The sequence below is a fragment of the Paroedura picta genome, chromosome 16, assembly GCF_049243985.1.
Source record: "Paroedura picta isolate Pp20150507F chromosome 16, Ppicta_v3.0, whole genome shotgun sequence".
Taxonomy (NCBI): domain Eukaryota; kingdom Metazoa; phylum Chordata; class Lepidosauria; order Squamata; family Gekkonidae; genus Paroedura; species Paroedura picta.
The window spans coordinates 4,158,475-4,185,623 of NC_135384.1; the positions used below are offsets into that span (position 1 = coordinate 4,158,475).

A 27,149-nucleotide genomic window follows, 5' to 3' on the forward strand; every position below is an offset into this window, starting at 1 on the left:
TATATAATCAGACCAAGTACTCTGTAAATCTGTGTTTTCAGGTCTGCTGCAAGGAAGACTTCACTATTCTACTATAAGACACCACTAGATATTTCAAATCACTCTTCCCTTTCTATTCCTCATTAACTGTTTTTTATCATTCAGCTGAGGCCGCAGCAAAATGACATAACATTTCGGGAGAAAAATGCAGCCTAGTAAGCCTGCACTGGAAGCCAAGATGGAGAAGATCTCCACGGCCACCATGTATTTCCCTTTGGTGCTCAGGTAGGTTGGAACAAAAGACACCCACACACTGCAAAAGACCAACATGCTGAACGTGATGAACTTGGCTTCATTAAAGGTGTCGGGAAGATTCCTGGCCAAGAAAGCCACAGTGAAACAGACAAGAGACAGAAACCCCATGTACCCCAAAATGTAAAAGAACATATTGGATGAGCCTTCATTACATTTCAAGATGATTTCTACAGCCAGAGAATGAAAGTCAACTGGGAACTGGGAACCATCCAGTTCAGGACATGAGTTCATCAAAATCACCAACTACCTTGAGAGGATCTGCAGAGTAATACATACAAGTTTTGTGTCTGGGTTGACTCAATGGCCCAAACATCAGCTAAAGAGCAACTACCCACTTTTTCTAATATTATCAACCTATGAAATTACTACGTTAGACAAGCCCTGATAAACTATGTATTCAGACTGAGTACTCTGTAAATCTATGTTTTCAGGTGTGCTGCAAGGAAGAATTCACTATTCTATAAGACACCACTAGACATTTCAAATCTCTCTTCCCTTTCTATTCCTCATTAACTGTTTTTTGTCATTCAGCTCGGGCCGCAGCAAAATGACATAACATTTCGGGAGAAAAATGCAGCCTAGTAAGCCTGTGCTGGAAGCCAGGATGGAGAAGATCTCCACGGCCACCATGTATTTCCCTTTGGTGCTCAGGTAGGTTGGAACAAAAGACACCCACACACTGCAAAAGACCAACATGCTGAACGTGATGAACTTGGCTTCATTAAAGGTGTCAGGAAGATTCCTGGCCAAGAAAGCCACAGTGAAACAAACAAGAGCCAGAAACCCCATGTACCCCAAAATGTAAAAGAACATATTGGACGAGCCTTCATTGCATTTCAAGATGATTTCTACAGCCAGAGAATGAAAGTCAACATCTGGGAAAGGAGGATCGGTATATAACCAGATCATACAAATACTCACTTGAACCAACGTCGAGGACAATATTATAGCATTGGAAAGTCTCTTCCCCACCCAGGACCTGATCTTGGATCCTGGTTTAGTGGCCATGAAAACCAAAACCACGGTGATGGTTTTAGCCAACACAGAAGAAACAGCCACCGCAAAGATGATCCCAAAAGCAGTTTGTCGCAGCTTGCAGGTCACTTGGTCAGGCTGGCCGATGAAGAGCAAAGAAGACAGAAAGCACAGCAGGAGGGAGACGAGGAGAGAATAGGTGAGGTCCCGATTGTTGGCTTTGACAATGGGGGTGTTCTGGTGCTTGATGAAGATTCCTAGCACCACAGACGTGGATAAGGAAAGGGAGAGGGACAGAACGGCCAAAACGATCCCTAAAGTTTCCCTGTAGGAGAGGAAGTTGAGACCCTTGGGAAGGCATCCATTTTGGTCATCATTTGGATATTGACCTTCTGAGCACTGGAAGCAGTCATCTGCATCTTAACAAACAAATATGGCACTTCAGTCCTCCATAGCTAGCTAATATTAAAGAGACACAGTCTTGTGCTTGGAATATTATTCATGCAAGATATTTTATTTTATAGATATATACGTATTGTTTCATTCATTCATTCATTTTGTTATAATTATGAAGACAGATTTTTCTCCTTTTCTTTATTGGCTATTGACACTCAGAACCCTGAAGCTGGCAGAAGTGCAAAATGGGTAACACTGTGCTGGACTGTTGAAAGCAGAAAAGGTGCAACAGTGTTCCATCAAGTGACTTTCTCCCCCTCTTCCTCCAGTTCATCCTTTCTCAGCATTTTTACCATTTGAACACAGTGCTGGTTTTGGATCACCTAACAAGCTGCCATGGGAGATACGGATTTGAACCAGGATCTTCCAAATCCTACTTTGCAAATTCTATTTTTTAAACGGTGCAACTTGGCTCAAGATTGGACTACAAACCTCTCACCTTTCCAATTCGAGATCTTCCCTCCTGGACACTGTTTGCAGTCATAGCAGCAGAACGGCTCTCCCTCCTTCCTTTCCTTTCTGGAACCTGGATGGCAACTTTGAGTGCAGACTGAAAGGGGCTTTGTCTAAGGGATACATGAGGCAGACAAATTTACTGTCAATGTTGCATCTAAAATAACGTCACGTTTGTTTCTCCCAATTATTCATGGTCTATAGTCCAGGACATGAGTCTCTTGTGGCGCAGAGTGGTAAAGCAGCCGTCTGAAAGCTTTGCCCATGAGGCTGGGAGTTCAATCCCAGCAGCCGGCTCAAGGTCTACTCAGCCTTCCATCCTTCCGAGGTCGGTAAAATGAGTACCCAGCTTGCTGGGGGGTAAACGGTAATGACTGGGGAAGGCACTGGCAAACCACCCCGTATTGAGTCTGCCATGAAAACGCAAGAGGGCGTCACCCCAAAGGTCAGACATGACTCAGTGCTTGAACAGGGGATACCTTTACCTTTTATAGTTCAGGATATTTAATTCCCCATCTGTCATTTGTGTGTTGGCTTCATTCCAAATTACTTATGTTAATTTACTTCTCCTACACATTATGGAAATGATGAAGGTCCCAGCTTGGGTGGGCAAGGTTCCCCCACTCTTTGAAATTGATTGTCCCTATTGAAAGAGTTGGCATTTTTGACAGTTCTTTAAAAAGTGCACATGAAAAGTATTATTCCAGAGATACTCCTCTCTTCCATTCACAACTTGTGCCCTTAATATGATAGGTAGCTTTATTAAAAATAATAATACTTATGAAGTAATAAAGAAATGTGTTGGATTGGTTGAAGCTAGTGTGTGTTTAACTCACCCAATTCTTCCTACTATGCCCTGCTACAGGTCCCAGAAGGGGCCTCATGTGCTTAAAAGTAAAGGAACGATTCTGGCCTGTATAAACCAGATTACCCTCCCTTTAGTCTTCCTCATGGAAGAAGAAGCAGCAGCGTTAGGCTTTATATCCTGCTTTCCACTACCCAAGAGATTTTTAAAGTGGTAATAATATAGAAATGTGTTGGATTGGTTGAAGCTAGTGTGTGTTTAACTCACCCAATTCTTCCTACTATGCCCTGCTACATATCCCAGGAGGGGCCTTGTGTGCTTAGAAGTTAAGGAACGATTCTGCTCACATTGGATAATGCATTTTAGAAGTAGATTTCCCTGTTTTGCAAAGGAAAATTCATCTGCAAATGCAAAATGAAAGTGCATTATCCAACATGTGTGGAATGGGCCAAGGAAAAAAGATCTTGAGAGACGAGAAGAGGGGAAAAGGAGAGATTTAAACCCTTGTATTTCTGTCTCTTCATTAACCCACAGTCATTATAGGGCGTCAAGTGAAGAAGAGTTGTTTTTGGTGCCCTGCTTTTCCCTACCCGAAGAGTCTCAAAATGGAGGAGTGACCAGCAAGTGAGATGTGGCTCTCAGGTAGAAAATCTTGCTTAACCTTGTTTTTTACACACATTTTTTGAGAGGATGGGTTGTCCTATCAAATGCTTGGCCTGTATAAACCAGATTACCCTCCCTTTAGTCTTCCTCATGGAAGAAGAAGCAGGAGCATTGCATTGTATACCCTGCTTTCCACTACCCAAGAGATTTTTAAAGTGGTTTACAGTTTCCTTCCATTCCTCTCCCCACAACCGAGACCCTTTGGGGAAGGAAGGACTGAGAGAGCCCAGACAGGACTGTTCTGTGAGAACAACTCAAACAGGACTGTGACTAGCCCAAGGTCACCCAGCTGACTGCAGGTGGAAGAGGGGGGAATTGATCCCAGCTTGCCAGATTAGCGCCCACCCTTCTTAATCACTACAACCACTTAACATCATTCTTTAAAAAAACACAGTGGGGGATCAAAGTTCATGTTTGTATAGCAGAATTGTTTAGTGGAAGTTTCCCCAGATTCTGAAGGCCAACCTTACATTGTTAAACCAACTGTTCCACGTGATGCTCTCTTCATGGATGGTCAGCATTTGGTCTGCAGGAGCTTCTGGATGAACCTCTCCAATCTTGACTTTGAAAAAAGATCGATTTTGGAAAATATGCCAGTTGACAATATCATACCGTGGGTTGGCTTCTCCACTGGGATAAAATGAAATTGTCTCCCCAGCACTGTTATTGAATGAGACCCTTTTCAGAAAGTGGTGCAGCTAGATTGAAAAGGGAGACACAAATGAAGACACAAATGAAGCTCATTTTTGGAAAACATTGTGTGCAGCTGATTCCCTCTCAACCTCCTCTTGGACGGTCCCCTCCTAACCTCCTCTTCTCCAGGGTGAATATCCCCAAGTCCCTCAGAGGAAGTGGTGAACTAGGCTGAAACTTGGAGAACTGTGACAGTCTAAAGTGAATGGGACAGGAAACAAGGGATGGAGATGAATTCAGGTATCCTTTCTGGAGAGGTGCCATGCAGGATGGATTGCATGCATCTCTGTGGCCAGAGTCATGGTTTTCATTCACAGTTACCTGCCATGAGGGTCGATGGAAGAGGTTAGGTTTCGTTCTCTTCGGCTTTCTTCTGTGTCCACCAGGAGATGAAGACAGGTCACGTAAAGCATGTGCTATGGCATAGACAGCATTATAGATACTATAGCTAGTACCAGTCATACTCATTTCAAAAACATCTCCTGGAAGGCTCTCCATTTTCTCCTGCCCAGTGCAAACCTTATCAAAACCCATCTGCACCCGTGAATCAGAGAACTGGCAGAGGAAAGCCTGTTCCCAGAACTCCCTGATGAAGCCATCTCCTTTATTCCCGAAAGGTTTTTTGCGCTGAAGAAACTGTTGGAATCCCGGTGGTTCCTGGGTGTGAACCGTCAAGCCAATGGTGCCATGAAATATGGTGTTGTCCCAATTTCTTTGGTAAAAATAAGATGCAAAATCCATCTGAATGGTCATAATGTAAACCTTCCCTTTTGGCTTTACTGTTGTCAATTCTAACTCGAAACTGCGAAGGGCCCATCTAAAATATGAGATGGAACCCGTGTCTCCAAAGAGGACAACCACATCAGCTCTGCTCTCCATTAATTTCTCATAGGATTGCCATCCATTTGTCATCATCTCAAAAGTTATCATTAAGGCCTGGCGGATTTTTGCTGTGAAGGCCAAGCAGATGCCATTCTGAGAAAACAAAGGAAGCATGACGCGCTGACATCTTTCTCCACGTTCATCATCAGCGACAATGAGCCCAATCCAAACCCACCTGAAATGCAAAATAAACTGCAGGATCCCCTTGTATTGTTGGGCTTCATTTGCAACCATCTGGTACATGAAAACCCCCGAGAATATTTCCTGCATTAGTGATGTAGACGCATAGGCGAGCTGGAGGAAGTCAACATGGGGAAGGAAACGTAAGGAGTGAGACTGAAAAGTTTACAAAACATGACAATGTTTGTGAGGGAATCTTCAAGTCGGTGATAATAAATTTTGGGTTCCCTTTTTTGGTCGTTTGTGGAGATGAAATGAAAATAGTTTCCTTTCCTGTGAGAGTGACATGCATGGAGAAGAACTAGATGGATACATCAGATGATGTGAGATCAATGATTTATGAAAGCATACTGTAAGCTGTGAAACAGGAGTGAAGAGTACGTTGCAGAGGTAAAAAAAGGGGGGGGGGATGCAGTCTTGGGTGGTATCAACAGAGACATCACCTCCAAGTCACAAGTTGTCATAGCCCCACTGCATATTGCATTGGTCGGACCATACCTGAAGTCCTGTGTGCAGTTCTGGAGGCCTCACTTCAAAAAGGATGTGGACAGCATTGAGAGGGTGTGGAGGAGAGCAATGAGAATAATCCAGGGCCTGAAGACCAAGCTCTATGAGGAAAGGCTGAGGGAACTTGGAATGTTCAGCCTGGAGAAGAGGAGGTTGAGCGGGGACAATGATTGCTCTAAAAATGTGAAAGCTTGACATTTGCAGGAAGGCAGGGAACAGTCCCTGTTGACAGCAGAGGATTGTACCCACAGTTATGGGTTTTAGTCATGTGTTGAACAGTACCAGCTAGATATCAGGGAAAAAAATGTCTATCGGAGTAGTTTAGCAGTGGTATCAACTGCCTAAGGAGATGGTGAGCTACACCCCTCACTGGCCATCCTCAAGCAGTTGCTGGACTGATAGTTATCATGGATGCTTCAGGCTAAATAGGGGGTCGGACTAGATGGCCTGTATGTTCCCTTCCAAGAAATACCAGGATCGTGCCAGGGGTGGCAGGCAAGGGCAAACCACCTCTGAATGTCTCTTGCCTGGCAGCCAGACAATCCTGGGACAGCCTGGCTACGTTATACACACGGCATGTGATACTATCAATCAATCAATCAATCAATCATGATACCTCCCTTGGTCAGACAGAAGAACAGATTTAGCTGCCTCGGATCAACTATAGGATTTCCCAGTTTATTTACCATTTAGTTTCGTTCATTTAAAGCTCCAGCTCTTTGCAGGGATATTCCCCTGGTTGCCAAGGATGTATTCCTCCAGGGCGTTCTCTAATGTCCATCTTGAGGGCTAGTCCTGGCCAATATTGGATCTGGAAACCCTTTCCATATGCTTCATATGTATTTAAAATCCAGTTACTAAATTCTCACCTCGTTATGAAACAACTATGCCAAATGGCTTGTAGCAAGACAGCATACAAATCCAAAAACCACCATAAAATATGAAGTATGGACAGAGACTTTGAAGAATGTTTTTGAATTTTAGGATCACAATATTCTCTTATGGATAGATGTTTACGTTGTGAAGGGACGGGGCATTGGGAAGACACTTCTTTCTTTGCTTGGCTCTTCCCTGAATAGAGGAGAGATGCTGTTTTGGTTAGAGCCCCTTCATATCCTGCATCCTTACCTAGCCTACCTGTGGGATGTTGTAGAGGGATAACACCGTTGCTATGTAGAGAGAAGTCTTCGCTTCAGCTCCTCCAATGACTGCAATCAGATTGCTCCGGAAGTCACACTTGTAGTTGGGAATAAACCGGTTCTTGGTAGAGAGAAGCTGCATGGTGGCACGATAGCTCTCCCGCTCGTTCATGTAAATGTCACGGATGTGGAAGCCCAAGGTGACATTGGGTAAGAACTGGAGGTTTTTGTTGATTTCCTCCACGGCAAACGCCAGAGCCAAGGCGTATTGGTAATGGCTAGTCCGTACACTGGGACAAGAAACACAAAGTAACTAAGCAACATTGCATGAAATATCATTGTATCTGGCTAGAAATATCGATTATGGTATCATTATATTGGATTTCATTGAACCATATTGAGGTCCGAGCCCATTAAAATATTCATCCCTCTCTAATTTCAGATACCAACAATAGAATATTCTTTAATGGCATTAATTCCAGATACCATTTCTATGTATTTGAGGTGATTCTCTAATCTTTTAGTATCCCAACAGAGTTATTGCTGTCGTCCAGTCAGACTCTACTGAACACTGAAGCTTGGGGATTTATTTCAAAATGTGTGGTTTCACAACCACCACCCTTGAAGTGCAAACTGGAAACACCAAGGATTTCTATTCAATCCCATGAACAAAGGTGTGGATGGGGGAACAACCTACATTCAGCACACCACCCAGCCTACTGAGATTCCATGAACATCCCTTTGGCTAAGAAATGAGTTTGCGATCCATAGTCAAAAGCCAACCACTTAAGTGCTTTCTATACTGAGTCATAGAACCTCTCCCTTCCCCAGAGAACCATGGGATGGATATGGGGGTTGCAGGTGAAGACAAAAGTTTTAAAATGTTAATCTTTACAATCCTGGAATTCAGTGTAATCAGAATAGCTTGTCAGTTCTTGACATGATATGCACAGATATTTGGTATGGGAGGGGAAAATGTCCTTACAAGGGCGTGTCATACACCATGTCATTCGGTGGTTCATTGAAATCCATCTGATCTGCCGTTGTAGAGACGAAAGAACTAATTTCCCCAATGATGAGTTCTCCTTCTTGAGAATATGTGTGAAGACGTGTGAGAGATTCCCTGATGGTGCACTTGGCATCATGAACCTTGCCTGTGGACCAGTATAATGCTATCAGCACCATAACAAACACAATCAAGACCATTTTGCAATCAGTTCATTGCTGTAATGAAAAGTGACAGTCCACTCACGTGCCTCTTGGAGAATTCCAGTTTGAAAACGTCTAACTTGAATGACCGCCTGAATACAGTTCCACATACGACAGGTAGTATAACCCACCCTGTCCTTAGCCTTACCACCAACTGTGCTTAACTACAGCTGCCTTTCTAGCATCATCCGGAGATGCTATTTTCATCTAATGACTGTTGAAATTCCTTTGGGACACTGGCAAGCAGTAGTCAGAAGAAGGTGGATAATGACAGAGGAGAGAACAACCCTTCAAACGAGTTGTCTATAGCACAGTAAGGGGAAAACATGTTTGTCAAATTGCAGCAAAACTTTCCTTCCCTCTTTAGTTGGACAGCTGGGCTGTCTAAGCAAGGAAAAGAAGACGACTTGCTTTCTATACCCCTCTTCACTGCCCGAAGGAAACTGAAAGCTAGTATTCGTATGCAAGGACTCCAAGTATTAGGGTGGTAATTTCTCCAAGGAACATCTGAGGTCATGACATGGAGGCAGGCAATGGCAAAACCCCTCTCCTGCCAGCCACACAATACTTGGATCTCCAGGGCACATGACAGACAGACAGACAGACACTGGGAGGAGGGGGAGAGACTATCGTGCTCTCTGGAGATACTTGGGATAGGAGTTATTGCTGCTCATTTTTTTTTGGCTGGGAAAGCACTCTCTATCTTTCCCCTTCTCACTAACATATGGTTGACTGAATCATAGAATCATAGAATCATAGAGTTGGAAAGGGCCATACGGTCCATCTAGTTCAACCCGCCGCTCAACGCAGGATCAGCCCAAAGCATCCTAAAGCATCCAAAAAAAGTGTGTATCCAACCTTTGCTTGAAGACTGCCAGTGAGGAAGAGCTCACCACCTCCTTAGACAGCCTATTCCACTGCTGAACTACTCTGACTGTGAAAGATTACTGTGAAAACTACTCTGACTACCGAATACGTAACTTATCTTGTTTTGTTCGCAAAACAGTATGCAACATGATCACTATGAATGCATGACGAATGTGTCCAGGATTTCATATTGATCACCTTGTCTGGAAGCGTTGAAGGCAGGGAGAGAAGAGGAAGCACCAACGCAATGAGGGTTGGCCCCACAAAACTGGCCAGGCTTTCAGTTTTAAACCCCTGAGGGAGGTTGTTATGAATCAAACCTCTGAGAGGCATCCGTTCCTCGGGTCAACATGAATTGGAAGCATCTTTGTTGCACCTAACATAGACAGCTTATGAATTACTATTTGTGACCTTGATGGTAGCCTCAGACGAGGGTTCATGCCAACCCTCCCAGTTCCTCTTCAGCCACACTAGTACAGGAATAGAACTCTGCTAGCCCTACCCTGTCTCCATCATTCTCCAGAAGTGTTATAACATGCATTTGAGAGCCAGCATGGAGTAGTTTTTCTGAGTGGTGGACTCTCATCTGAAGAACCTGGTTTGATGCCCCACTCCTCCTCCTCCACATGCAGCCAGCTGGGTGACCTTGGGCCAATCAGAGTTCTCCTAGCACTGTTCTCACAGAGCAATTTTCTTAGAAGTTTCTTAGCCCCACCCAGTTCACAGGGTCTCTGTTGTGGGGAGAGGAAAGGTGTTTTTGGGTTCCTTTGGGACTCCACCTGGTAGGCAAAAGTGAGATGTTGAAACCCAGCTTCTTCCAATTTCACCCTCTCCATGCTTCATTTCTCTCTCTCTCTCTCTCTCTCCATCCCTCCCTTTCTCATTGATTGCTCAGTCCTTTCCCTGTATGGCACCAGTCCTACTTCTTCTAGTCCTCTCCTGCCCTGTAGCATTCATTCAAATAAATACAACAATAATACAACATATGCATTCAAATCTCATAACTTGAAATTATAATTTGATATTGAAAACAAAGTATTAAAAATGACCCTGGCAAATTGAATGGTAGAATTTATTATGTAGCTCTTTGGAAGATAGTTGCTGAGTGATAAATATTATTGTGGCTCTTATTTTATCTACCAATTTGATGGAATATTTGTGGGTCTCTAATTGTTGTTTTATTATTTGAGCCTCTGGGGAGGGTGGTAAACAAATGTTATAAATAAATAAATGAAACAGGTTTTGAGCCTGTTCAAGCTTTCGTTGCTTTAGAGATCTGTGGATAAGAAAAAAAGAGTGTCTAATTTTCATAAATTGATGAAGGAAATTCTTCTGAAACTGTCTGTTAACAGATTGACCCATTCTGTGAACATGTCGAGTTTTACTCTAAGTTTGTGAACTGTTTGCATCTTCCTTGAAAATTCTACAAGAAATTAAAGTAAAAACAAAAACATAAAACCCCTGTGAATTCTTCATATAAGTTTATTGTTGGTTTTATCAGTATTGTGTGGCTTTTCATGGTTGTGGAAAGTGCCATGGAGTCACAGCCAATGTATGGGATTTCAAGGAAACAGTCAACGAAAAGTGTTTTGCGATGGTTTGCTGGGTTTTCTCGGAGGTCTCCCATCCCAGTGCTAACAAGTGTTGACCTTGCTTAGAATCCAAAATCTGATGAGATCTGGCCAGTCTGGAAGATCCAGCTCAATACGTGAGTTCATCACAAATACCAAATACTTCTGTGAGGCTCTGCAGAGTAATCACTGTACAGTAATCACGTCAAATTAGGTATCTGTATTGACTCCATGGCTGATACATCAGCTAAAAAGCAACTACCAACTTTTTCAAAAGTTAGGCAAGCCTTGATAAACTAAGTAATGAGACCAAGTACTCTGTTTTCAGGTCTTCTATTACAAGACACCACTAGACATTTAAAATCTCTCTTCCCTTTCTATTCCTCATTAACTGTTTTTTGTCATTCAGCTCGGGCCGCAGCAAAATGACATAACATTTCGGGAGAAAAATGCAGCCTAGTAAGCCTGTGCTAGAAGCCAAGATGGAGAAGATCTCCACGGCCACCATGTATTTCCCTTTAGTGCTCAGGTAGGTTGGAACAAAAGACACCCACACACTGCAAAAGACCAACATGCTGAATGTGATGAACTTGGCTTCATTAAAGGTGTCGGGAAGATTCCTGGCCAAGAAAGCCACAGTGAAACAGACAAGAGCCAGAAACCCCATGTACCCCAAAATGTAAAAGAACATATTGGATGAGCCTTCATTGCATTTCAAGATGATTTCTACAGCCAGAGAATGAAAGTCAACATCTGGGAAAGGAGGGTCAGTATATAACCAGATCATACAAATACTCGCTTGAACCAATGTCGAGGACAATATTATAGCATTGGAAAGTCTTTTCCCCACCCAGGACCTGATCTTGGATCCTGGTTTAGTGGCCATGAAAACCAAAACCACGGTGATGGTTTTAGCCAACACAGAAGAAACAGCCACCGCAAAGATGATGCCAAAAGCAGTTTGTCGCAGCTTGCAGGTCACTTGGTCAGGCTGGCCGATGAAGAGCAAAGAAGACAGAAAGCACAGCAGGAGGGAGACGAGGAGAGAATAGGTGAGGTCCCGATTGTTGGCTTTGACAATGGGGGTGTTCTGGTGCTTGATGAAGATTCCTAGCACCACAGACGTGGATAAGGAAAGGGAGAGGGACAGAACGGCCAAAACGATCCCTAAAGTTTCCCTGTAGGAGAGGAAGTTGAGACCCTTGGGAAGGCATCCATTTTGGTCATCATTTGGATATTGACCTTCTGAGCACTGGAAGCAGTCATCTGCATCTTAACAAACAAATATGGCACTTCAGTCTTCCATAGGTAGGTGATATTAAAGAGAGACAGTCTTGTGCTTGGGATATTAGTCATGCCTGATATATTATTTTATAGATATATACACATATTTTCATTCATTCATTTTGTTACAATTATGAAGACAGATTTTTCTCCTTTTCTTTATTGGCTATTGACACTCAGAACCCTCAAGCTGGCAGAAGTGTGAAATGGGTAACACTGTGCTGAACTGTTGAAAGCAGAAAAGGTGCAACCATGTTCCATCAAGTGACTTTCTCCCCCTCTTCCTCCAGGTCATCCTTTCTCTGCATTTTTACCATTTGAACACAGTGCTTGTTTCGTATCACCTTATAAGCTGCCATGGGAGATACAGATTTGAACCAGGATCTTCCAGATCCTGCTTTGCAACTTCTATGTTTTAAACTGTGCAACTTGGCTCAAGATGGGACTACAAACCTCTTACCTTTCTGATTCGAGATCTTCCCTCCTGGACACTGTTTGCAGTCATAGCAGCAGAACGGCTCCCCCTCCTTCCTTTCCTTTCTGGAACCTGGATTGCAACTTTCAGAGCAGATGGAAAGGGGCTTTGTCTAAGGGATATGTGAGGCAGACAAATTTACTGTCAGTATTGCGTCTAAAATAACGTCACATTTGTTTCTCCCAATTATTCATGGTCTATAGTCCAGGACATTTAATTCTCGTCATTTGTGTGTTTGCTTCATTCCAAATTACTTATGTTAATCTACTTCTGCTGAGCTGTTACACATTATGGAAATGATGAAGGTCCCAGCTTGGGTGGGCAAGGTTCCCCGTCTCCTTGAAATTGATTGTCCCCATTGAAAGAGTTGGCATTTTTGACAGTTCTTTAAAAAGTGCACATGGAAAGTATTATTCCAGAGACACTCAATGACCCTTCTCTTCCATTCATAACTTGTCCCCTTAATATGACAGGTAGCTTTATTAAAAATAATGATACTTATGAAGTAATAAAGAAATGTGTTGGATTGGTTGAAGCTAGTGTGTGTTTAACTCACCCAATTCTTCCTACTATGCCCTGCTACATATCCCAGGAGGGGCCTCATGTGCTTAGAAGTTAAGGAACGATTCTGCTCACATTGGATAATGCATTTTAAAAGTAGATTTCCCTATTTTGCAAAGGAAAATTCATCTGCAAATGCAAAATGAAAGTGCATTATCCAACATGTGTGGAATGGGCCAAGGAAAAAAGATCTTGAGAGACGAGAAGAGGGGAAAAGGAGAGATTTAAACCCTTGTATTTCTGTCTCTTCATTAACACACGGTCATCATAGGGCGTCAAGTGAAGAAGAGTTGGTTTTGGTGTCCTGCTTTTCCCTACCCGAAGTGTCTCAAAATGGAGGAGTGACCAGCCAGTGAGATGTGGCTCTCAGGTAGAAAATCTTGCTTAACCTTGTTTTATACACACATTTTTTGAGAGGATGGGTTGTCCTATCAAATGCTTGGCCTGTATAAACCAGATTACCCTCCCTTTAGTCTTCCTCGTGGAAGAAGAAGCAGTAGAGTTGCGTTGTATATGCTGCTTTCCACTACCCAAGAGATTCTGAAAGTGGTTTACAGTTTCCTTCCATTCCTCTCCCCACAACCAAGACCCTTTGGGGAAGGAAGGACTGAGAGAGCCCAGACAGGACTGTTCTGTGAGAACAGCTCAAACAGGACTGTGACTACCCCAAGGTCACCCAACTGACTGCAGGTGGAAGAGGGTAGAATTGAACCCAGCTCACCAGATTAGAGCGCCCCCTTCTTAACCATTATAACCACGCTGGCCCTTAACATAGTTCTTTTTTTAAAAAAACACACTGTGGTACCAAAGTTCAGGTTTGTATATCATACTTGTTTAGTGGAAGTTTCCCCAGATTCTGAAGGCCAACCTTACATTGTTAAACCAACTGTTCCACGTGATGCTCTCTTCATGAATGTTCAGCATTTGGTCTGCTGGAGCTTCTGGATGAACCTCTCCAATCTTGACTTTGAAAAAAGATTGATTTTGGAAAATATGCCAGTTGACAATATCATACCGTGGGTTGGCTTCTCCACTGGGATGAAATGAAATTGTCTCCCCAGCACTGTTATTGAATGAGACCCTTTTCAGAAAGTGGTGAAGCTACGTTGAAAAGGGAGACACAAATGAAGACACAAATTAAGCTCATTTTTGGAAAACATTGTGTGCAGCTGATTCCCTCTCAACCTCCTCTTGGACGGACCCCTCCTAACTTCCTCCGGGCTGAATATCCCCAAGAGGAAGTGGTGAACTAGGCTGAAACTTGGAGAACTGTGACAGTCTAAAGTGAATGGGACAGGAAACAAGGGATGGAGATGAATTCAGGTATCCTTTCTGGAGAGGTACTAAGCAGAACGGATTGCATACATCTCTCTTGCCAGCGTCATGGTTTTCATTCAGTTACCTGCCATGAGGGTTGATGGAATAGGTTGGGTTTCGTTCTGTTCAGCATTCTTCTGTGTCCACCGGGAGATGAAGACAGATCACGTAAAGCATGTGCAATGGCATAGACAGCATTATAGATACTATAGCTAGTACCAGTCATACTCATTTCAAAAACATCTCCCGGAAGGCTCTCCATTTTCTCCTGCCCAGTGCAAACTTTATCAAAACCCATCTGCACCCGTGCATCAGAGAACTGGCAGAGGAAAGCCTGTTCCCAGAACTCCCTGATGAAGCCATCTCCTTTCTTCTCAAAAGGTTTTTTGCGCTGAAGAAACTGTTGGAATCCTGGTGGTTCCTGGGTGTGAACCGTCAAGCCAATGGTGCCATGAAGGGCGGTGTTGTCCCAGTTTCTTTGATAGAAAAAAGATGTAAAATCCATCTGAATAGTCAGAATGTAAACTTTCCCTTTTGGCTTTACTGTTGTCAATTCTAACTCGAAACTGCGAAGGGCCCATCTAACATATGAGATGGAACTAGTGTCTCCAAAGAGGACAACCACATCAGCTCTGCTCTCCATTACTTTCTCATAGGATTGCCATCCATTTGTCATCATGTCAAAAGTTATCATTAAGGCCTGGCGGATTTTTGCCGTGAAGGCCAAGCAGATGCCATTCCGAGAAAACAAAGGAAGCATGACGCGCTGACATCTTTCTCCACGTTCATCATCAGCGACAATGAGCCCAATCCAAACCCACCTGAAATGCAAAATAAACTGCAGGATCCCCTTGTACTGTTGGGCTTCATTTGCGACCATCTGGTACATGAACAGTCCCGAGAATATTTCCTGCATTAGTGATGTAGACGCATAGGCGAGCTGGAGGAAGTCAACATGGGGAAGGAAACGTAAGGAGTGAGAGTGAAAAGTTTACAAAACGTGACAATGTTTATGAGGGAATCTTCAAGTCGGTGCATGCTTTCCAGGTGAGAATAAATTTTGGGTTCCCTTTTTTGGTCGTTTGTGGAGATGAAATGAAAATAGTTTCATTTCCTGTGAGAGTGACATGCATGGAGAAGAACTAGATGGATACATCTGATGATGTGAGATCAATGATTTATGAAAGCATACTGTAAGCTGTGAAACAGGAGAGAAGAGTACGTTGCAGAGGTAAAAAAGGGGGGGTGATGCAGTCTTGGGCGGTATCAACAGAGGCATCACCTCCAAATCACAAATTGTCATAGCCCCACTGCATATTGCATTGGTCAGACCATACCTGAAGTCCTGTGTGCAGTTCTGGAGGCCTCACTTCAAAAAGGATGTGGACAGCATTGAGAGGGTGTGGAGGAGAGCAATGAGAATAATCCAGGGCCTGAAGACCAAGCTCTGCTTCAGGCTAAATAGGGGGTTGGACTAGATGGCCTGTATGATCCATTCCAAGAAATACCAGGATCGTGACAGTGGGGGCAGGCAAGGGCAAACCACCTTTGAATGTTTCTTGCCTGGCAGCCAGACAATCCTGGGACAACCTGGCTACGTTATACACACGGCATGTGATATAATCAATCAATCAATCAATCAATCATGATACCTCCCTTGGTCAGACAGAAGAACAGATTTAGCTGGCTTGGATCAACTATAGGATTTCCCAGTTTATTTACCATTTAGTTTCGTTCATTTAAAGCTCCAGCTCTTTGAAGGCATATTCACCTGTTTGCCAAGGATGTATTCCTCCAGGGCATTCTCTAATGTCCATCTGGAGGGCTAGTCCTGGCCAATATTGGATCTGGAAACCCTTTCCATATGCTTCATATGGATTTAAAATCCAGTCACTAAATTCTCACCTTGTTATGAAACAACTATGCCAAATGTCTTGTGGCAAGACAGCATACAAATCCAAAAACCACCATAAAATATGAAGTATGGACAGAGACTTTGAAGAATGTTTTTGAATTTTAGGATCACAATATTCTCTTATGGATAGATATTTACATTGTGAAGGGACGGGGCATTGGGAAGACACTTCTTTCTTTGCTTGGCTCTTCCCTGAATAGAGGAGAGATGCTGTTTTGGTTAGAGCCCCTTCATATCCTGCATCCTTACCTAGCCTACCTGTGGGATGTTGTAGAGGGATAACACCGTTGCTATGTAGAGAGAAGTCTTCGCTTCAGCTCCTCCAATGACTGCAATCAGATTGCTCCGGAAGTCACACTTGTAGTTGGGAATAAACCGGTTCTTGGTAGAGAGAAGCTGCATGGTGGCACGATAGCTCTCCCGCTCATTCATGTAAATGTCACGGATGTGGAAGCCCAAGGTGACATTGGGCAAGAGCCGGAGGTTTTTGTTGATTTCCTCCACGGCAAACGCCAGAGCCAAGGCATATTGGTAATGACTAGTTCGTACACTGGGACAAGAAACACAAAGTAACTCAGCAACATTGCATGTAATATCATTGTATCTGGCTAGAAATATTGATTATGGTATCATTACATTGGATTTCATTGAACCGTAGTGAGGTTCTAGCCCATTAAAATATTCACCCCTCTCTAATTTCAGATAACACTTCTGTATTTGAGGTGATTAATCTTTTAGTATCCCACTAGATTTATTGCTCTCGTCCAATTAGGCTCTACTGAACACAGAAGCTGGGGGATTTATTTCAAAATGCATGGTTTCACAACCACCACCCTAGAAGTACAAACTGGAAACACCAGGGATTTCTATTCAATCCCATGAACAAAGGTCTGGATGGGTGAACAACCTACATTCGGCACCCCACCCAGCCTACTGAGTTTCCATGAGCATCCCTTTGGCTAAGAAATGAGTTTGCGATCCATAGCCAAAAGCCCACCAATTAAGTTGAGAGCCAGTTTGGTGTAGTGGTTAGGAGTGCGGACTTCTAATCTGGCATGCCAGGTTCGATTCTGCGCTCCCCCACATGCACCAGCTGGGTGACCTTGGGCTCGCCACGGCACTGATAAAACTGTTCTGACCGGGCAGTGATATCAGGGCTCTCTCATCCTCACCCACCTCACAGGGTGTCTGTTGTGGGGAGAGGAAAGGGAAGGCAATTGTAAGCCGCTTTGGGACTCCTTCAGGTAGGGAAAAGTGGCATATAAGAACCAACTCTTTTTCTTCTTCTTCTAAGTGCTTTCTATACTGAGTCATAGAACCTCTCCCTTCCCCAGAGAACCATGGGATGGAAATGGAGGTTGCAGGTGAAGACAACAGTTTTAAAATGTTAATCTTTAAAATCCTGGAATTCAATGCAATCAGAATAGCTTGTCAGTTCTTGACATGATATGCACAGATAATTGGTATGGGAGGGGGAAATGTCCTTACAAGGGCGTGTCATACGCCATGTCATTTGGTGGTTCATTGAAATCCATCTGATCTGACGTTGTAGAGACGAAAGAACTAATTCCCCCAATGATGAGATCTCCTTCTTGATAATATTTGTGAAGACGTGTGAGAGATTCCCTGATGGTGCACTTGGCATCATGAACCTTTCCTGTGGACCAGTATAATGTTATCAGCACCATAACAAACACAATCAAGACCATTTTGCAATCAGTTCATTGCTGTAATGAGTCCTGTCCACTCACGTGCCTCTTGGAGAATTCCAGTTTGAAAACGTCTAACTTGAATGACTGCCTGAATACAGTTCCACATACGACAGGTAGTATAACCCACCCTCTCCTTAGCCTTACCACCAACTGTGCTTAACTACAGCTGCCTTTCTAGCATCATCCAGAGATGCTATTTTCGTATAATTACCCTTGAAATGCCTTTGGGACACTGGCAAGCAGTAGTCAGAAGAAAGTGGATAATGACAGAGGAGAGAACCACCCTTCAAACGAGTTGTCTATAGCACAGTAAGGGGAAAAACATGTTTGTCAAATTGCAGCAAAACTTTTCTTCTCGCTTTAGTCGGACAGCTGGGGTGTCTGAGCAACAAAAAGAAGAAGGAGACTTGGTAGATCACAAAAATAATATTTTAATATATATATATATATTAATTGTAATATATCGTAATATATATTTTTAAAATTTCAACATAAGTACAATTTGGCAGATGCCCCCAGATGTCCCTCCAAAAGTGGGACAATCTGGTGACCTTATTTTATACCCCTCTTCACTGACCGAAGGAAACTGAAAGCTAGTGTTCGAATCCAAATCCTTACAAGAATTAAGGTGATAATTTCTCAAAGGAACTCCCAAGTTCATGGCACGGGGGCAGGCAGTGGCAACACCCCTCTACTACCAGCCAGACAATATTTGAATCTCCGGGGCATATGTCATATGACTGACAGGCAGATAGGTAGACAGACAGAGAGAGAGAGAGAGAGAGTCTGTCTGTCTGCCTATCTGCCTATCTGCCTGTCAGTCATATGACATATGGAGGGAGGAGGGAGCGAGACAATCGTTCTCTTTGGGACTCCACCTGGTAGGCAAAAGTGGGACATTGAAACCCAGCTCTTCCAAAGCCAAACTCTCCATGCTTCCATCCCCCCACTACTAGTCCGTTCTCATTGGCTGCTCAGTCCTTTCCCTGTACGGAACCAGACCTGCTTCTTCTTCTAGCCCTCTACTGCCCTGTTGCATTTATTCAAATAAATGCAAGAATAATGGAATATATGCATTCAGATCTCATGCCTTAAAATCATGATTAGACATTGAATATTAAGTATTAATAATGACCCTAGCCAACTGAATTATAAAATTTATTATGTAGCTCTTTGGAAGGTCGCGGTTGACTTATAAATATCATTGTGGCTCTTATTTTATTTACCAATCTGATGGACTATTTGTGGGTCTCTGATTGTTGTTTTATTATTTGAGCCTCCGGGGATGGTGGTATACAAATGTAATAAATAAATACATGAAACGGGTTTTGAGCCTGTTCAAGCTTTTGTTGCTTCAGGAAATTCCTTCATAGGAAAAAAAGAGTGTCTAATTTTCATAAGTTGATGAAGGAAATTCTTCTGAAACTGGCTGTTAACTGGTTGGTCCATTCTGTGAACATGTCTAGTTATACTCTGAGCTTGTGAACTGTTTGCACCTTCCTTGAAAATTCTACAAGAAATTGAAGTAAAAACAAAAACAAAAAAACCCCTGTGCATTCTTCATGTAAGTTTATTGTTGGTTTTCTCAGTACTGTTTGGCTTTTCATGGTTGTGGAAAGTGCCATGGAGTAACAGCCAATATATAGGATTTCAAGGAAACAGTCAAAGAAAAGTGTTTTGCTGTGGTTTGCTTGGTTTCCTCAGTGGTCTCCCATCCCAATGCTAACCAGAGATGACCTTGCTTAGAATCCAAAATCTGATGAGACCAGGCTTGTCTGGAACATCCAGTTCAGGACATGAGTTCATCACAAAGACTAAATACCTCTGTGAGGCTCTGCAGAGCAATCATTTCAAATTTGGTATTGACTCAATAGCCCAAACATCAGCTAAAAAGCAACTACCAACCTTTTCATATACTATCAACTCATGAAATTACTATGTTAGACAAGCCTTGATAAACTATGTAATCAGACCGAGTAATCTGTAAATCTATGTTTTCAGGTCTGCTGCAAGGAAGACTTCACTATTCTATTACAAGACACCACTAGACATTTCAAATCTCTCTTCCCTTTCTAATCCTCATTAACTGTTTTTTGTCATTCAGCTCGGGCCGCAGCAAAATGACATAACATTTCGGGAGAAAAATGCAGCCTAGTAAGCCTGTGCTGGAAGCCAGGATGGAGAAGATCTCCACGGCCACCATGTATTTCCCTTTGGTGCTCAGGTAGGTTGGAACAAAAGACACCCACACACTGCAAAAGACCAACATGCTGAACGTGATGAACTTGGCTTCATTAAAGGTGTCGGGAAGATTCCTGGCCAAGAAAGCCACAGTGAAACAGACAAGAGACAGAAACCCCATGTACCCCAAAATGTAAAAGAACATATTGGAAGAGCCTTCATTGCATTTCAAGATGATTTCTACAACCAGAGAATGAAAGTCAACATCTGGGAACGGAGGATCGGTATATAACCAGATCATACAAATACTCGCTTGAACCAACGTCGAGGACAATATTATAGCATTGGAAAGTCTTTTCCCCACCCAGGACCTGATCTTGGATCCTGGTTTAGTGGCCATGAAAACCAAAACCACGGTGATGGTTTTAGCCAACACAGAAGAAACAGCCACCGCAAAGATGATGCCAAAAGCAGTTTGTCGCAGCTTGCAGGTCACTTGGTCAGGCTGGCCGATGAAGAGCAAAGAAGACAGAAAGCACAGCAGGAGGGAGACGAGGAGAGAATAGGTGAGGTCCCGATTGTTGGCTTTGACAATGGGGGTGTTCTGGTGCTTGATGAAGATTCCTAGCACCACAGACGTGGATAAGGAAAGGGAGAGGGACAGAACGGCCAAAACGATCCCTAAAGTCTCCCTGTAGGAGAGGAAGTTGAGACCCTTGGGAAGGCATCCATTTTGGTCATCATTTGGATATTGACCTTCTGAGCACTGGAAGCAGTCATCTGCATCTTAACAAACAAATATGGCACTTCAGTCCTCCATAGCTTGGTGATATTAAAGAGAGACAGTCTTATGCTTGGAATATTAGTCATGCCAGATATTTTATTTTATAGATATATACACATATTTTCATTCATTCATTCATTCATTCATTCATTCATTCATTCATTTTGTTATAATTATGGAGACAGATTTTTCTCCTTTTCTTTATTGGCTATTGACACTCAGAACCCTCACGCTGGCAGAAGTGAGAAATGGGTAACACTGTGCTGTACTGTTGAAAGCAGAAAAGGTGCAACAGTGTTCCATCAAGTGACTTTCTCCCCCGCTTCCTCCAGGTCATCCTTTCTCAGCATTTCTACCATTTGAACACAGTGCTGGTTTCGTATCACCTAACAAGCTGCCATGGGAGATACGGATTTGAACCAGGATCTTCCAGATCCTACTTCGCAAATTCTATTTTTTAAACGGTGCAACTTGGCTCAAGATTGGACTACAAACCTCTCACCTTTCCGATTCGAGATCTTCCCTCCTGGACACTGTTTGCAGTCATAGCAGCAGAACGGCTCTCCCTCCTTCCTTTCCTTCCTGGAACCTGGATGGCAACTTTCAGAGCAGATGGAAAGGGGCTTTGTCTAAGGGATACGTGAGGCAGACAAATTTACTGTCAGTATTGCGTCTAAAATAATGTCACGTTTGTTTCTCCCAATTATTCATGGTCTATAGTCCAGGACATTTAATTCTTGTCTTTTGTGTGTTGGCTGCATTTCAAATTACTTATGTTAATCTACTTCTGCTGAGCTGTTACACATTATGGAAATAATGACGGTCCCAGCTTGGGTGGGCAAGGTTCCCCCTCTCCTTGAAATTGATTGTCCCCATTGAAAGAGTTGGCATTTTTGACAGTTCTTTAAGAAGTGCACATGGAAAGTATTATTCCAGAGACACTCAATGAGTCTTCTCTTCCATTCATAACTTGTGCCCTTAATATGACAGGTAGCTTTATTAAAAATAATAATACTTATGAAGTAATAAAGAAATGTGTTGGATTGGTTGAAGCTAGTGTGTGTTTAACTCACCCAATTCTTCCTACTATGCCCTGCTACAGGTCCCAGAAGGGGCCTCATGTGCTTAAAAGTAAAGGAACGATTCTGGCCTGTATAAACCAGATTACCCTCCCTTTAGTCTTCCTCATGGAAGAAGAAGCAGCAGCGTTGGGCTTTATATCCTGCTTTCCACTACCCAAGAGATTTTTAAAGTGGTTTACAGTTTCCTTCAGTTCCTCTCCCCACAATGGAGACCCTTTGGGGAAGGAAGGACTGAGAGAGAGAGGTTCCCCATGATGTTCTGATGGATAAATTCAAGGACTGCAATCTGGATTTTCAGATAGTTAGGTGGATAGGGAATTGGTTAGAGAACCGCACTCAAAGAGTTGTTGCCAATGGTGTTTCAGCAGACTGGAGAGAGGTGAGTAGTGGGGTACCTCAGGGCTCGGTGCTCGGCCCGGTACTTTTTAACATATTTATTAATGATCTAGATGAGGGGGTGGAAGGACTGCTCATCAAGTAGTATGACTACACCTGGAGTACTGTGTGCAGTTCTGGAGGCCTCACTTCAAGAAGGACGTAAATAAAATTGAAAGGGTACAGAGGAGAGCGACGAGGGTGATCTGGGGCCAAGGGACCAAGCCCTATGAAGATAGGTTGAGGGACTTGGGAATGTTCAGCCTGGAGAAAAGGAAGTTGAGAGGGGACGTGATAGCCTTCTTTCAGTATTTGAAAGGTTGTCACTTGGAGGAGAGCAGGAAGCTGTTTCCATTGGCTGCAGAGGAAAGGACATGCAGTAATGGGTTTAAACTTCAAGTACAACGATATAGGCTAGATATCAGGAAAAAAATTTCACAGTCAGAGTAGTTCAGCAGTGGAATAGGCTGCCTAAGGAGGTAGTGAGCTCCCCCTCACTAGCAGTCTTCAAGCAAAGGTTGGATACAAACTTTTCTTGGATGCTTTAGGATGCTTTGGGCTGATCCTGCGTTGAGCAGGGGATTGAACTAGATGGCCTGTATGGCCCCTTCCAACTCTATGATTCTATGAGAGCCCAAGACAGGACTGTTCTGTGAGAACAGCTCAAACAGGACTGTGATGAGCCAAAGGTCACCCAGCTGACTGCAGGTGGAAGAGGGGGGAATTGATCTCGGCTTGCCAGATTAGCACCCACTCTTCTTAATCACTACAACCACTTAACATCATTCTTTTAAAAAACACAGTGGGGGATCAAAGTTCATGTTTGTATAGCAGAATTGCTTAGTGGAAATTTCCCCATAATCTGAAGGCCAACCTTACATTGTTAAACCAACTGTTCCACGTGATGCTCTCTTCATGGATGGTCAACATTTGGTCTGCTGGAGCTTCTGGATGAACCTCTCCAATCTTGACTTTGGAAAAAGATTGATTTTGGGAAATATGCCAGTTGACAATATCATACCGTGGGTTGGCTTCCCCACTGGGATAAAATGAAATTGTCTCCCCAGCACTGTTATTGAATGAGACCCTTTTCAGAAAGTGGTGAAGCTAGGTTGAAAAGGGAGACACAAATGAAGACACAAATGAAGCTCATTTTTGGAAAACATTGTGTGCAGCTGATTCCCTCTCAACCTCCTCTTGGACTGTCCCCTCCTAGCCTCCTCTTCTCCAGGGTGAATATCCCCAAGTCCCTCAGAGGAAGTGGTGAACTAGGCTGAAACTTGGAGAACTGTGACAGTCTAAAGTGAATGGGACAGGAAACAAGGGATGGAGATGAATTCAGGTATCCTTTCTGGAGAGGTACTAAGCAGAACGGATTGCATACATCTCTCTTGCCAGCGTCATGGTTTTCATTCAGTTACCTGCCATGAGGGTTGATGGAATAGGTTGGGTTTCGTTCTGTTCAGCATTCTTCTGTGTCCACCGGGAGATGAAGACAGATCACGTAAAGCATGTGCAATGGCATAGACAGCATTATAGATACTATAGCTAGTACCAGTCATACTCATTTCAAAAACATCTCCTGGAAGGCTCTCCATTTTCTCCTGCCCAGTGCAAACCTTATCAAAACCCATCTGCACCCGTGCATCAGAGAACTGGCAGAGGAAAGCCTGTTCCCAGAACTCCCTGATGAAGCCATCTCCTTTCGTCTCAAAAGGTTTTTTGCGCTGAAGAAACTGTTTGAATCCTGGTGGTTCCTGGGTGTGAACCGTCAAGCCAATGGTGCCATGATGGGCGGTGTTGTCCCAGTCTCTTTGATAGAAAAAAGATGCAAAATCCATCTGAATGGTCAGAATGTAAACCTTCCCTTTTGGCTTTACTGTTGAGAATTCTAACTCGAACCAGCGTAGGGCCCATCTACAATATGAGATGGAACCCGTGTCTCCAAAGAGGACAGCCACATCAGCTCTGCTCTCCATTAATTTCTCATAGGATTCCAATCCATTTTTCATCATCTCAAAAGTTACCATTAAGGCCTGGCGGATTTTTGCTGTGAAGGCCAAGCAGATGCCATTCTGAGCAAACAAAGGAAGCATAACGCGCTGACATCTTTCTCCACGTTCATCATCAGCGACAATGAGCCCAATCCAAACCCACCTGAAATGCAGAATTAACTGCAGGATCCCCTTGTATTGTTGGGCTTCATTTGCGACCATCTGGTACATGAACAGTCCCGAGAATGTTTCCTGCATTTGTGATGTAGACGCATAGGCGAGCTGGAGGAAGTCAACATGGGGAAGGAAACGTAAGGAGTGAGAGTGGAAAATTTACAAAACATGACAATGTTTATGAGGGAATCTTCAAGTCGGTGCATGCTTTCCAGGTGAGAATAAATTTTGGGTTCCGTTTTTTCGTCATTTGTGGAGATGAAATGAAAATAGTTTCCTTTCCTGTGAGAGTGACATGCATGGAGAAGAACTCGATGGATACATCTTAGGATCTCCTGGCTACGTTATACACGAGGCATATGATAAAATCAATCAATCAATCATGATACCTCCCTTGATCAGACAGAAGAACAGATTTAGCTGCCTCAGATCGTATAGGATTTCCCAGTTTAGTTACCATTTAGTTTCGTTCCTTTAAAGCTCCAGCTCTTTGCAGGGATATTCCCCTGGTTGCCAAGGATGTATTCCTCCAGGGCGTTCTCTAATGTCCATCTGGAGGGCTAGTCCTGGCAAATATTGGATCTGGAAACCCTTTCCATATGCTTCATATGGATTTAAAATCCAGTTACTAAATTCTCATCTTGTTATGAAACAACTATGCCAAATGTCACCTGGCAAGACAGCATACAAATACAAAGAACTATAAAATATGAATTGTGGACAGGGACTTTGAAGAATGTTTTTCAATTTAGGATCACTATATTCTCTTAAGGATAGATGTTTACATCATAAAGGGACGGGGCATTGGGAAGACAGAAATTTCTTTGCTTGGCTCTTCCCCGAATAGAGGAGAGATGCTGTTTTGGTTAGAGCCCCTTCATATCCTGCATCCTTACCTAGCCTACCTGTGGGATGTTGTAGAGCGATAACACCGTTGCTATGTAGAGAGAAGTCTTCGCTTCAGCTCCGCCAACGACTGCAATCAGATTGCTCCGGAAGTCACACTTGTAATTGGGAATAAACCGGTTCTTGGTAGAGAGAAGCTGCATGGTGGCACGATAGCTCTCCCGCTCGTTCATGTAAATGTCACGGATGTGGAAGCCCAAGGTGACATTGGGCAAGAGCCGGAGGTTTTTGTTGATTTCCTCCACGGCAAACGCCAGAGCCAGGGCGTATTGGTAATGTCTAGTCCGTACACTGGGACAAGAAACACAAATTACCAAACAACATTGCATGTAATATCATTGTATCTGGCTAGAAATATCGATTATGGTATCATTACATTGGATTTCATTGAACTGTAATGAGGTCCGAGTCCATTAAAATATTCATCCCTCTCTAATTTCAGATAACATTTCTGTATTTGAGGTGATTCTCTAATCTTTTAGTATCCCACAAGAGTTATTGCTGTCGTCCAGTCAGGCTCTACTGAACACAGAAGCTGGGGGATTTATTTCAAAATGTGTGATTTCACAACCACCACCCTAGAAGTGCAAACTGGAAACACCAAGGATTTCTATTCAATCCCATGAACACAGATGTGGATGGGGGAACAACCTACATTCGGCACCCCACCCAGACATGATATGCACAGATAATTGGTATGGGAGGGGGAAATGTCCTTACAAGGGCGTTTCATACGCCATGTCTTTCGGTGGTTCATTGAAATACATCTGATCTGCCGTTGTAGAGACGAAAGAACTAATTTCCCCAATGATGAGATCTCCTTCTTGATAATATGTGTGAAGACGTGTGAGAGATTCCCTGATGGTGCACTTGGCATCATGAACCTTTCCTGTGGACCAGTATAATGCTATCAGCACCATAACAAACACAATCAAGACCATTTTGCAATCAGTTCATTGCTGCAATGAGTCCTGTCCACTCACGTGCCTCTTGGAGAATTCCAGTTTGAAAATGTCTAACCTGAGTGACCGCCTGAATACAGTTCCACATACGACAGGTAGTATAACCCACCCTCTCCTTAGCCTTACCACCAACTGTGCATAACTACAGCTGCCTTTCTAGCATCATCCGGAGATGCTATTTTCGTCTAATGACTGTTGAAATTCCTTTGGGACACTGGCAAGCAGTAGTCAGAAGAAAGTGGATAATGACAGAGGAGAGAACCACCCTTCAAACGAGTTGTCTATAGCACGGTAAGGGGAAAAACATGTTTGTCAAATTGCAACAAAACTTTCCTTCTCTCTTTAGTTGGACAGCTGGGCTGTCTAAGCAAGGAAAAGAAGAAGACTTGGTTTTTATACCCCTCTTCACTGCCCGAAGGAAACTTAAAGCTAGTATTCATATCCAAGGCCTCCAAGTATTAGGGTGGTAATTTCTCCAAGGAACATCTGAGGTCATGACATGGAGGCAGGCAATGGCAAAACCCCTCTCCTACCAGCCACGCAATGTTTGGATCTCCAGGGCATATGTCATATGACTGGCAGACAGACACTGGGAGGAGAGGGAAGGACAATTGTGCTGTCTGGAGATACTTGGGATAGGAGTTATTGTTGCTCATTTTTTTTGGCTGGGAAAGCACTCTCTATCTTTCCCCTCCTCACTAGCATATGCCCTACTGCTGAATACAAAACCTTT

General features: G+C 43.3%; 3 protein-coding genes across 3 annotated transcripts; all 3 read right to left on the bottom strand.

Annotated features, from left to right (window-relative positions):
- Positions 1-774: 774 nt before the first annotated feature.
- On the bottom strand, positions 775-8,253 carry LOC143826585 (vomeronasal type-2 receptor 26-like). Its single transcript, XM_077315421.1, has 6 exons — positions 8,033-8,253; positions 7,046-7,337; positions 4,661-5,557; positions 4,117-4,344; positions 2,165-2,291; positions 775-1,688 (listed from the first exon to the last, which is right to left on the bottom strand). The coding sequence occupies exons 1-6, from the start codon at positions 8,251-8,253 to the stop codon at positions 775-777; spliced, it is 2,679 nt and encodes an 892-aa protein (XP_077171536.1).
- Positions 8,254-11,043: 2,790 nt separating this feature from the next.
- On the bottom strand, positions 11,044-17,955 carry LOC143826586 (vomeronasal type-2 receptor 26-like). Its single transcript, XM_077315422.1, has 6 exons — positions 17,735-17,955; positions 16,505-16,796; positions 14,417-15,271; positions 13,888-14,115; positions 12,439-12,565; positions 11,044-11,966 (listed from the first exon to the last, which is right to left on the bottom strand). The coding sequence occupies exons 1-6, from the start codon at positions 17,953-17,955 to the stop codon at positions 11,044-11,046; spliced, it is 2,646 nt and encodes an 881-aa protein (XP_077171537.1).
- A 1,979-nt stretch (positions 17,956-19,934) lies between these two features.
- LOC143826587 (vomeronasal type-2 receptor 26-like) lies at positions 19,935-26,395 on the bottom strand. Its single transcript, XM_077315423.1, has 5 exons — positions 26,175-26,395; positions 25,454-25,745; positions 23,802-24,656; positions 21,426-21,552; positions 19,935-20,925 (listed from the first exon to the last, which is right to left on the bottom strand). The coding sequence occupies exons 1-5, from the start codon at positions 26,393-26,395 to the stop codon at positions 20,012-20,014; spliced, it is 2,409 nt and encodes an 802-aa protein (XP_077171538.1). The 3' UTR covers positions 19,935-20,011.
- Between the last annotated feature and the right edge of the window lie 754 nt (positions 26,396-27,149).

Coding starts and splice junctions, on each gene's coding strand:
- LOC143826587 (XM_077315423.1), bottom strand. CDS start 26,395: ATGGTCTTGATTGTGTTTGTTATGGTGCTGATAGCATTATACTGGTCC. Junction 25,746..26,174: donor ATGGCGTATGAAACGCCCTT/GTAAGGACATTT, acceptor TTCTTGTCCCAG/TGTACGGACTAGACATTACC. Junction 24,657..25,453: donor CGCTCTACAACATCCCACAG/GTAGGCTAGGTA, acceptor GACTTCCTCCAG/CTCGCCTATGCGTCTACATC.
- LOC143826586 (XM_077315422.1), bottom strand. CDS start 17,955: ATGGTCTTGATTGTGTTTGTTATGGTGCTGATAACATTATACTGGTCC. Junction 14,116..14,416: donor TCCATCAACCCTCATGGCAG/GTAACTGAATGA, acceptor TTTTCAACGTAG/CTTCACCACTTTCTGAAAAG. Junction 11,967..12,438: donor GAAGATCTCGAATCAGAAAG/GTAAGAGGTTTG, acceptor TTGTTTGTTAAG/ATGCAGATGACTGCTTCCAG.
- LOC143826585 (XM_077315421.1), bottom strand. CDS start 8,253: ATGGTCTTGATTGTGTTTGTTATGGTGCTGATAGCATTATACTGGTCC. Junction 7,338..8,032: donor ATGGTGTATGACACGCCCTT/GTAAGGACATTT, acceptor TTCTTGTCCCAG/TGTACGGACTAGCCATTACC. Junction 5,558..7,045: donor CCCTCTACAACATCCCACAG/GTAGGCTAGGTA, acceptor TAAACTTTTCAG/TCTCACTCCTTACGTTTCCT.